General features: G+C 40.4%; 1 protein-coding gene across 1 annotated transcript in view; it reads right to left on the bottom strand.

The window, feature by feature from the left end:
* kdrl (kinase insert domain receptor like) overlaps positions 1-8,697 on the bottom strand; it is a 167,928-nt gene extending 159,231 nt beyond the window's left edge. Inside the window, exon 1 of the mRNA XM_067997139.1 lies at positions 8,330-8,697. Coding sequence (XP_067853240.1) covers positions 8,330-8,399 — 70 coding nt within the window. The 5' untranslated portion in view covers positions 8,400-8,697. The remainder of the gene's footprint in view (positions 1-8,329) is intronic.
* Between the last annotated feature and the right edge of the window lie 3,381 nt (positions 8,698-12,078).

The raw sequence follows: 12,078 nt of genomic DNA, 5'->3' as shown, positions 1-12,078 counted from the left end.
ATTATATCTGGGCATTATAGAATCAATAATGGCCACAGTTTTTACTTCTTCATGTTACCTGCACTGATCTACGGAATTATCCAACACACCAGTCAAAACCATCCAAAAGCATAGAATCATACAATCAGAGAATCAGAGAATGTTACTGCACAGAAACAGGTTCTTCAACCCATTAAGTCTATACCATCCACAGGATGCACTGCAGCAATTCACCAAAGCTTCTTCAACAGCACCTCCCAAACCCGCAACCTCTACCACCTGGAAGAACAAGGGCAGCAGGCACATGGGAACAACACCACCTGCACGTTCCTCTCCAAGTCACACACCATCCCGACTTGGAAATTTATCGCCGTTCCTTCATAGTCGCTGGGTCAAAATCCTGGAACTCCCTTCCTAACAGCACAGTGGGAGAACCTTCACCACACGGGCTACAGCGGTTCAAGAAGGCGGCTCACCACCACCTTCTCAAGGGCAATTAGGAATGGGCAATAAATGCTAGCCTCGCCAGCGACGCCCACATCCCATGAACGAATAAAAAATAAATCGGTGTTTTTCCTCCATATAAGTCACCTAGTTTAATCTCACTCTTCTTTTTGTTCCCTATATCCTTATTCAAGCAACTGTCTAATTTCCTTTCACAAGTCCATATAAAACTCTACTTCAACAATTATTTGTAGCAGAGAATTCCATATTCTGACTACCTTCTGTGTAACATTTGTTTCTGACCTCTCCTTTAATTATTTTTGTGATTAACTTAAATGTATCACTTCTCATTAATGTCTCATCAACCAGTGGAAGCAATCTATCACTATTTATCTTACTATAACACTTCATATTCGTTAAGCCTTCAATCTTCTCTGCTCCAATGAAAACCTCTCTAACTACTCAAGACTCTAACGAATACCCTCATCCTGGATAATATTCTTGTGAATCTATGCTACACCTTGTCCAACATTTTTATATCCTTCCTATTAATGTAGTGCCCAAAAATACACACAATACTCTAACTCAGTTTAGCTAAGATCTTGTAGTTCAACATCACCTCCTTGCTTTTTCATTCTATGCCTCTAGCACAAAACAAAATTCTATCAGCCTTTTTAATGACCTTACCTATTTGCACTACCACTTTTAATGATCTGTGTATCTGTACACCTGAAGTCCAACTGCTCCTCTACTCTGTTTAAAATCTTAATGCACTGTGATATTGTTTGCAGGGGCCAGCAGCACAGAGTATTTTTGTGGGGCCAGGAGGAGCATTCCTCAAAATTGCAATTGGGGTTCTACATATGCCTGTTCCAGTACAGCTTCACACTGGCATCTACCCGACAAAGTGGAAAATTGCTCAGGTATGTCCTGTCCACAAAAAGCAGGACAAATCCAATCCGGCCAATTATCGCCCCATCAGCCTACCCTCAATCATCAGCAAAGTGATGATAGCACTGTCGACGACACCTTCCAAGCAGCACTTACTCACCAATAACCTGATCACCAATACTCAGTTTGGGTTCTGCCAGGACCACTTGGCTCCAGACCTCATTACAGCCTTGGTCTAAACATGGACAAAGAGCTGAATTCCAGATGTGAGGCAAGGATGACTGCCCTTGACATCAAGGCAATTTGACTGAGTGTGGCATCAAGGAGCCCTAGTAAAATTGATGTCAATAGGAATCAGGGGGAAAATTCTCCAGTGGCTAGAGTCATACCTAGCACAAAGGAAGATGGTAGTGGTTGTTGGAGGCCAATCATCTCAGTCCCAGGACATCACTGCAGGAGTTCCTCAGGGCAGTGTCATTGGCCCAACCACCTTCCAGCTGCTTCATCAATAACCTTCCCTCCATCATAAAGTCAGAAGTGGGGATGTTCGCTGATGATTGCAGAGTGTTCAGTTCGATTTGCAACCTCTCAAATAATGAAGCACTCTGTGCCCACATGCAGCAAGACCTGGACAACATCCAGGCTTGGGCTGATAAGTGGCAAGTAACATTTGCGCCAGAAAAGGCCCATCTCCAACAAGAGAGTATCTAACCATCTCCCCTTGACATTTAATGGCATTACCATCGCCGAATCCTCCATCAACATCCTGGGGGTCACCACTGACCAGAGACTAAACTGGACCAGCCACATAAATACTGTGGCGACAAGAGCAGGTCAGAGGCTGGGTATTCTATGGCGAGTGACTCACCTCCTGACTCCCCAAAGCCTTTCCGCCATCTACAAGGCACAAGTCAAGGGTGTGATGGAATACTCTCCACTTGCCTGGATAAGTGCAGCTCCAACAACACTCAAGAAGCTCAACACCATTCAGGTGCCTGCTTGATTGGCACCTCAGCCATCACCTTAAACATTCACCCCATCCACTACCGGTGCAGTGTGTACCATCTACAAGATGCACTGCAGCAATTCGCCAAGCCTTCTTTGACAGCACCTCCCAAACCCACGACCTCTACCACCTAGGACAAGGGCAGCAAGCGCATGGGAAAACCACCACCTGCACGTTCCCCTCCAAGTCACACACTATCCTGACTTGGAAATATATCGTCATTCCTTCATCGTCACTGGGTCAAAATCCTGGAATTCCCTACCTAACAGCACTGTGGGAGAACCTACACCATAAGAACTGTAGCGGTTCAAGAAGGCGTCTCACCACCATCTTCTCAAGGGCAATTAGGGATGGGTAATAAATGCTGGCCTTGCCAGCGATGCCTACATCCCATGAATGAATAAGAAAAGTCATAGGATCCCAATTTGTATATTAAAAGAGGCCGCCCACGTGAAACAGGCGGACACTCTGGCCACCAATCTAAAAAGGTCCCTACCAAGATGGCAGTTGCCACAGGGTCCATGTAAATATGGCAGTCAGTGACCCAACACCATTTTCAGGCCACCACTGAACATTTATGCTAGGTGGCTGCAGTCAAAAATCGACACCCAAATTTCCACCTATCCCAGACTTCTTTTTTATCCATCCTCCTGAAGGCACTAGCTTATGCTTGGGTACAGTTTCACAGGTGCCAACAGCAATCCACTAATTTACCTAAATGACCACGTCACGAACAAGCGCAATCCTGTTCTCACCCAATGCCCACATCTGCATTTTCCAAACAGGATTCACTGGATATAACAATCAGGAGCAGGAGACCTACATGATTTTTTTTCTCCTCACTGGCTCAGGGGTGCTTAGACTGATCGCGGCTCCCCTGGATTAGATCAGTTAACTCAGCATAGACTGTGAATTGAATGGGGATCTTCTAGTACATATGGTTCAGTACCACAGTGGTACTTTTACGCATTATATAATTCGGATTTAATGGCAAATGGGTAGTCTTATTTAAGCATAGAATGAGATTGGAGAATGAGAATTATGATTAAAAATGCAATACAATCAAATTATGGTCATCTTTTTATTATTAACCCCTCTTATCGCTCACTTTGTCAAATATTCACTGCTGGGTTTGCTGACTCCTGCCTCGAATTTGTAGCTAAAATACCTACGTACCATATGCCAATTGGAATGAGTGACGTTGAGCCTTTGCCTGTGACCAGCAAGAACACCAGTTAATGTCGATGGAACCCTATGTTTCCACCTCCCAAACCATTTTCATCCCTTCTTGAATTGAACTCCAGGAACCAAGTTAAAATTTCCTTGGCCTTAAACATACATTGCTCCCAGTGAATGCACAGCCTTGCTAACAAAGTCAATGTACAAATGGACTCTCCCTTGACCACTGTGGAATGAAAGTGTACAACAACTACACAAAATATGTACACGTACAGGTAAGCTTTTGGAAAAATATTTAAAAGAAACACAACACCACGGTAGCTGCCTCTTAATAGGAACACCTCAACGGCAAGCAAATGTACCCTTTATCCAATTACTCTTACTAAGCAAACATTACAGAATTCATGAGGAGTGAATCGATGTCTGATCCCTTTAAATGAACGTTTCCACTGACACGTTGTCAATTAACTGGCATGTACTGTATAAAGTGTTCCGAAGCTTTCAAAGAAAATTCAGTAGTGTGGGTGAAGGTACAAGACTTTACAAAATCTAGAACAATACCGCGGTTAACTTTTAACTTTCAGGTTGCCTTCGCTACACTTTTCATACTAGGTTATTGGGATTCATTGTCGCAGCACTATGGCAGGTCATGCGGAGAGTGTTTATTTTGGAATTTCTTTAAACTACAGCAGTTCTGCAATAGTTTTATGATCCTGGACATCAGTCTGTCGGGACTATTTGAAAATGTAATCCCATCAACGGAAAATGATCCCCCCTTTTGATCTAAGGAGTATCAGATGCTGTTAGCACAAACTTAAGAACTCCCTCTGTGGTTAGACTGTAAAAATGTTGTTGAGCGCTATCTACACTGTTCATTTATCTGGCTCACTTCACTCATCCCAGATGTTAGAAGTGGTCTGGCACATTCTCTTACTACTAATAATGCCATTTAAAAAAGTAGTTTTTCCAGAGAATGATCACATTTTATGACAAATTTAAATTAAAACTGTTTATGCTTAAAGGATGTTAAAAAGAGTTCCCAAAGCTGAAGACTGGAAAAGTGGACAGATTGAGATTAACCTTTTTGAATGGCTACATGGCAAATAGAAAAGGGCAAGTGGAATGAATATCTATGCTGTAAATGAATAGGGTAAGGGGACTTGTAGATTTCTGTTTCCAAAGGCTATTGCTTCTATGCAACCTCAAAAGGGCGCATGCACACATGCCACAAATGTCTCGCCAATGTCAGCACTAATGGACACTCCAGCATATTTTATGCTATCCAGTAAAGGACTGGAAGCTGGTTAAAACATGCGTGTACTTTCAGGTTTCTCAATCTTTCATAAAACATCTCCAAGTGTTCATTGTTATTTTATGGATGTATTTTACTTTGTAATTTAAACATCCTTTGTCTTTTCATTTCTCCAGTTCCTGGTCTGGTTACCTCCCTTCCTCCTCTCGCTATTCACACTATGAGATGGTTATTTATGCTATAGTGTGGTTTAATGGGCACGAGCAACCTCTGATGCAACATAGTCATTCTTCATGTGATCCTGAATAGTAAATATCAGCAGCTATTGAACTATGGTGCTGAGGGGGGAAATCACAGTTAAGTAGACCTAATCCTCACCTCACGCCCATGCATGTGCTTTACTTGAATATAAATACTTTAAAAAGTGTTTGGTTCATGGCATTTAAAAAAACAATTGGACAGAATGTGCAATATTGTGAGAACACTCAATTTGATCAATGTTTTTCAGTCTTTTTTCTTAAAGCCAAATATAGTTTGTTAATTTTGAAGCTATTGAAATAATTACAAAGCTGAAACAATATTTTCTCTCATGTATTAGTTACTTCAAACTACAGGGGGTTTTCTGCAATGTTACTAGGTAACGAAGGATGGCACTCAGATATTTTATCAGAACATTTTTATAAATTTTGATTTCATCTCCCATGGGACATAACATGAAAACCCCAAGACAAAAATTACACTTTAGGATAAGTTTAGCGTTCTATGCTCACAGTTGGGAGCTATGCTCAAAGGAAGCATAAGCCAGAGTTAGGGCTCTAACACGATAGTTCCAATTCGTGGATCCATCCTCACTTCAGACATGAGTCCTTGCGGGGAGCACAAGATCGCTGACTATACTCTGTAGAGTGGCACCTGATTAGTGTAGAGGTTACAAAGTAATAGAAAATTCTGTGGTAATGGGATTTAATTACACAACTGCTGGAGTCCACAGAGAAAAATCTACCTGGATGTGAAGTGCCTTGCAAGAGAATTTACCAGATTAAATATGGGTGTTTGCAGTAATGCCACCTTTGCATGATGTCTTGATTATATTGCTCAATATGCAATCCCCATTACTTTAAAAACTCTGAGCAAACTCAATAACGTTCATCAGAATCTGTCAATTGTTTACATGGTAGGAATTCTGGCATTTGCCAGTTTTAAGTTTTAAGTTTCATCAATGGTCACTGTAGCACAATTTAAGGCACAGGCAGTTTCTGAAGAGTCCAGAAATTGAGCTTGCACCTCCCTAAACATATGACAATCACGCCCTTTAAAAATGAGTTTCTCCCAGTGCCTGGCTTCAGCGGTGATAACCTACATGGTCAAATAGTCTGCTGATGCTCATTGTCTAAACTCTCAGTTAAGAATAAGCATTGGGACAAGGGTAGTCCAGCAAGAGTCAGCACAGAATAGGGTTAGGGTTGGGGTGGGAGGGGGGTTGGGCGTGGGGGGAGGTCGATGGGAAATGAAGGAAGGGAGCGAATGAGTTACATTTCGAACAAACTTGTTGGTGACTTGGTGACTGCATGTAACACAAGATCCTGCTGTAGGTCTACAGAATTCACATTAGTTTATTCCAGAAAGACATCTGGCATAAAAAAAAATTCATTTGCATTGTTTATTCTAGTTGCACTGCATCACAAACATAGTTAAACTTTTTTTTGTCAAAAATATACAATTCATGAAACCTTTCAAAATAATGGCCTTGAAATTATTCTGTAGAATAGTAGTATACAAACATTTAACATTGGTCTGAAATTCTATTGCCCATTTATTTAAAAAAAAAGTTAAAGCCTCCACTAATGTAGTGGAGAGAGGAATTTCAGACAAATGCATATGTTATTGGCCCACTGTGTAACTTCAAGGCCAAGATAACAAACCTTCAACAATCTCAGGCATTAGGCAATTCAATATAGTGAGATAACAGAAGTTTGGAGTTGGGAACTCCTGATGGTGACGGTCTAACATTGCGGAAGAAATACTAAACCGTATTAACATATTTAATTTAACACTAATTAAAGATTTTTATAAATTTAAACTTAAGAAAATAACGCAGTTAAAATTATTCATATCCAAATCTTCTAGAAGTAAATATACGACCTGTGGTTTGGACGAGATGGTAAACTGAGATCTTATCTACCTGTGTTCAGGTAGATGTTAAAGATCTCATTGCACTATTTAAAGAGCAGGAAGTTCTCCTGGTGTTTTATCCAACATTCCTCCCCCAGCCAATATCATCAAAAACACATGAACTAGTAGCACATTGTTATTTGGGACATGTTGCTGGTGCAGAATGACTTCAGTGCTTAACTACATAACGATAGTCACTGCACTCCAGAAGCAACTCTGTGTGAAACCTTTTGTGGTATTTCAACATAATAATATTTGCATTTATATACTGTTATAAATAATATAGGCAATAAAACCAGAAAATTTGGACATGCATAGCTGGTCTGTCAGAGCCTGAAAGACAGTTTAGCGTCTCGGATTGACGGAGGTCATGGCAAAGGGTCTTTACCTGAAACGTTAATCTTGATGGACTTACTGTGTACTTCCCAAAATTTCTGTTTTTATTTCAAATTTTCTTTTTATCTCCTAATATAGGTACGTAATTAATGGTGCATTCCTCACGCTAATTATATCTGATCTTAAGCAGCTTTGTAGACTGCTCTGACACATGCCTATAATCAGTTTTCCCTATATTTATAGCCCAATTTGTACCTTCCGAATTTAAAGAAAAGCTTACAGACTGAATCATGTATATGGCTAGAGGTTTGAATCTTTCAAGTACACTTAGTGCCCCTTGTATAAAAGTAGTTTTGATATCAAAACAACAGATTTGATGGAAAGAATTTGCCTCACCTCCTATTGATACTTAATCAAAAATCAATACAGAAGAGGCAATTGCTCTTATGTGACTTGCTATTATGGCTTGCATTATCCCTTGCTCCTTCAATTCAGCACTGGACGGGTATAATCAAGCAATCTGAAGGACTCAATAGTTTTGTTTTTCTTCATGACTTGGACCCGTTACATTATTCTTCCCAGATTCAAAAGATTTGTTTACCAAATTACAAGTTTTAGATATCTGAGAAAATGGGGAAGCAGTCATCAATATCATGAGCACACCAATCACAACATTTGCTTTGCTAACCACATTAGTGCCCTTGCTTGTTTAGTAGGTTAAGGGTTAATAGAAAGCAACTTTTTTGACAAATAGCTGAGTTGGGCTGAAAGTTGGTAAAGCATAGGCAGAAATGCATGGGGACTCTAAATCAAGCCAATATTTGTGTTTAATCAAATACATGTATTATGACTTTAATTGTGCACTTTTTCCCAAATGACCTCGTCACTGAAAGAATGCCCGGGTGAATGTGTCTATAAAAACACTCAACACTTCAGGCGAGAGGCTGGGAAGTGCTCACATACCGTTGAAAACTCACTGTTCTGCGGTGAGCTTAAGAAAACAAGTACAAGGGATTCCACATTAATATGTGATTAATAATCAGAGCTTTAATCTTTCAGTATTTTCTTACCTTGGATTAAAATGAATCCCCATTGAATACAGAAGACTGTTGCTATGAAAAATCTAGGATACATTTTCATTCCAGCTGAAATGGATATTCCTATCCTGGATCTGTTCTATGTGCAATCCCAATAAGATTCCTACAGAAATGTCAGTGCAATGCAGGTTATGCACTCAAAAAAAGATCCCAAGAGGCAGGTGCTGTGTCTTCTTCTGACTCAGATCTTGAGTTTCTCACTTTATGAAACTTTCAATTTCCCACAGCTCTTAAAACTCCCAAATTCTTCATCATAACTCCACCACAAAGCCAATTCCACTGAGGGACAGGAACATTGTTAAAAGTTGCTTGGTTGTTTCCTATCTGACTGCACAGTGCAATGAAATCTGAGCTGAGTTTAGGTGGTGCTGGGCTGTTTCTCAGCCTCCAGATCCTTTATAGTGTAAAACAGCGGGAAGCAGCTACGTCAGCCACTGCCAGAGGGAGCCCATTTACTGTCAGAACTCAAACAGCAGCAATGCTAGCTGCTACTATTAAATACACTGCAGTAAAATGTGGACGCTTTCATTCAAGACTCAAGGGGTTGAAATGTACCTGCCCATCTTCTGTATGGATTCTCTTGTGTTTTCCTTCTCTCTCGCTCATATCTTTTTTTTTAATTAAAAGAGCCAAAACACAGATTAGATTCAGGGGGAAAACAAATTCTTAACTTAAAGTTTCCAGATTTAAATTTTTACATTTTAAAGTATGGCAAGAAGTAGCTGAATATGATTGCACAGCATTAAATTATTCTCCTAATGCAACTCTTGTAGTTCCAGTGTCTTTTCTCATTTATCTCTCTCCTTCTTACTTTTGTTCAGGTCCAGTTTGACGCACTTTATTTCCTGCTTAACACTTTTTTCCTTTACCTTTTATTTCCACGCAGATTTCTAATTTTTTAAAAAAAACCTTTCATTGAGAAAAGAAATCCACATATTTTATGTCACTGCACAGTTTTATCACGTGGCACTTACAAGGGAATAGAAAGAAGGACATACCTACATTTATATAACACCTTATCACACTATAGAAATGTCCGTTACTTTGTGAAGTGAATTACTTTTGAACTGCAGTGACTGTTGTTCTGTCGGTAAGCATGGCAGTTATTTTGTACCAGTAACATCCATCAAACAGCAATAAAATGAATGGCTCAGTAATCGATTTATTAGGTATGATGTGGAGATGCCGGTGATGGACTGGGGTGGACAAATGTAAGGAATCTTACAACACCAGGTTATAGTCCAACAAATTTATTTTAAAATATTTTAAATTGTGATTTTAAAATAAATTTGTTGGACTATAACCTGGTGTTGTAAGATTCCTTAGATTTATTAGGTGGCAATGATTGACAACATTGGCCAGAGACTATGAGAACTCCCTGTTCTTCTTTGAGTAACGCTATGAGTTCTTAGAGTACAGGCAGATGAGACCTTGCTTTAATGTCAGCTTTAACAATGCAACACTCCCTCAGTACTGCACTAAAATGTCAGCCTGGATTATGAGCTCTAGTTCTGGAATGGGGCTCAAATCCACAATCTTTTGACCCAGGAGCGAGAGTGTTACCAATTATGCTAAGCTGAATACATTAGCATTGGGGTTGTTGACATAATTATACCCATGCTAATTTTATATTTAATTTCCTCACTTTTTTGCCTTTCTTGTTCTTCACCATCTCCTTTCTGCCCGATCTTACTTTCATTAATTCTTGCCATTTTTCCTTCACTTTGAATCTAATCTACTATTATTAAATTTTCTTTTCTGTCGCTCTTTCCTTGTTCTCATTTTCTTTTCATTATGTGTTTCTCTTTTTCAGTCTTTTCCTTTTTCTTTGCTTATCTATTTCCTTTTTTCTGGTTTCTTTTATATTTGGCTGTTTACCCATTATTTTCATACCCATTTTTTCTCAATTGTCCTTTCTATCTTTATCTTTGTTCCCTTCTTTGAAGTGAAGTTCGAACACTGGCCAATTTTCCTCACCTTGAGGCCAATTGCAGTACTCCTACCATTACCGTGGCTGAGGTCAGCTAACTCAGTACAGATCCAAGATCGAAGTTATGATGTTTCTGAACTGTATGTTTCAGCCACTCACTTTGCAGTATTTCTTAATTCATTGGAACAAAAACATGGGCAGCATAAATGGGAACGGTGAGGTATGGGTATGAAAAGAATCAAGCTGGTTTCTCCCTGTCTGAAAAAAACAGTAATTGGTGCAGTTAATTTTTTGCAGTCTGTTCTTCAATTTCTTTTACAGGTCAACGTCACAAATATTTTCCAAGGCTTCCAATCCCCGACTTTTTTTTCTCATAGTCGTGAGCCTCCAGCTTCCAATCTTTCTCGTTTGCCTCTTAATACCTTCTCCCACCAATAGACTTTCAACTTCCAGCCTCTCTTCACACATCCCCATCAGCTTCCAATTCCTTCTGGCTGCTGATGTTTCTCCCGCTAGGCTTCCAACTCCAACCTCCGAAGTTTCCAAATCCCATTTCTGGGCTTCCAACTTGTGACTTCAGCTCTCAGTCTCCTCTAGGATGCCAGCTTCCAACTTTCTTCTATTTCCCCTCCAGCTCTATCCTTGCAGCTGACTACATACTGGCTGCTGGTGACAGACAGTGCACTGGGTGGTGGTAGCTGCTGAGAACTGGTGACAGACTGCTGGTGACAGGCTGCAGACTGGAGCAGTTTTGGCTTGCTGCTGGTGGATGGGTGGCATCTGGCTGCTGGTCTGCTTCTTGCTGGTGTTTGGCTGATTTCTGGTGGCTAGTTGGCTGCTGGTGGTGAACTAGCTGGCTGTGATTTGGATAGCTACTGGTGGTAGACAGGTCACTTCTAGTAGCTAGCTGTTGGTTTTGGATGGGTGACTTCTGATGGTTGGCCGCTGTTTTATGCTAGCTGGGTTTTGGTTGCTGGTAGTGATTAGCTGGCTGCTGGGCTGACCTATTAGCTGGCCATTCTGGTCTGTGTGGCTCAGCAACTTACTGGATGAAATCACTGAGCCACGAGGCAGCATTTTTTCTATGTTATATAACATGTATTTTAAATATTATGAACTGGCACACACATTATAAATTATTTATGTATACTATTCGGTATCCTGTGGCATTGCACATGGCGAGTTAAAACCAAGTGTAAGTCTTCAGGGGAGGCAGGGTGAGAGGGTGGGGTATAATCTGACCAGGATGCAAAGATGTAATCCAGTTCCCATTTTAAAGTCTCACTTTGTGATTTTTATATATCATAGTAGGCACAGCACAGGAGGAGGCCATTTGATCCATTGTGCCTGTGCCAACTCTGAAAGAGCTGTCCAATTAGTCCCATTTCTTCATAGCCCTGTAAATTTTTCCTTCAAGTATTTATCCAATTCCCTTTTGAAAGGGATTATTGAATCTGCTTTTACCACCCTTTCAGGCAGTGCATTCCAGATCATTACAACTCGCTGCGTAAAAAATGTTTCCTCATATCGCCTCTGGCTCTTCTGCCGATCACTTTAAATCTGTGTCCTCTGGTTACTGGAAACAGTTTCTCCTTACTTACTCTATTAAAACCGGTCATGATTTTGAACACCTCTATCAAATCTCCCCTTAACCTTCTCTGTTCCAAGAAGAACAACCTTGGCATCTCCAGTCTCTCCACATGACTGAAGTCTTTCATCCCTGGTACCATTCTAGTAAATCTCTTCTGCACTTTCTAAGGCCTTGACGTCCTTCCTTAAGTGTGATGCCCAG

Source organism: Heptranchias perlo, chromosome 15, assembly GCF_035084215.1.
Source record: "Heptranchias perlo isolate sHepPer1 chromosome 15, sHepPer1.hap1, whole genome shotgun sequence".
Lineage (NCBI taxonomy): Eukaryota > Metazoa > Chordata > Chondrichthyes > Hexanchiformes > Hexanchidae > Heptranchias > Heptranchias perlo.
Note: the sequence above shows the minus strand (reverse complement) of the source record. Positions and strands in the feature narration are given on the sequence as shown.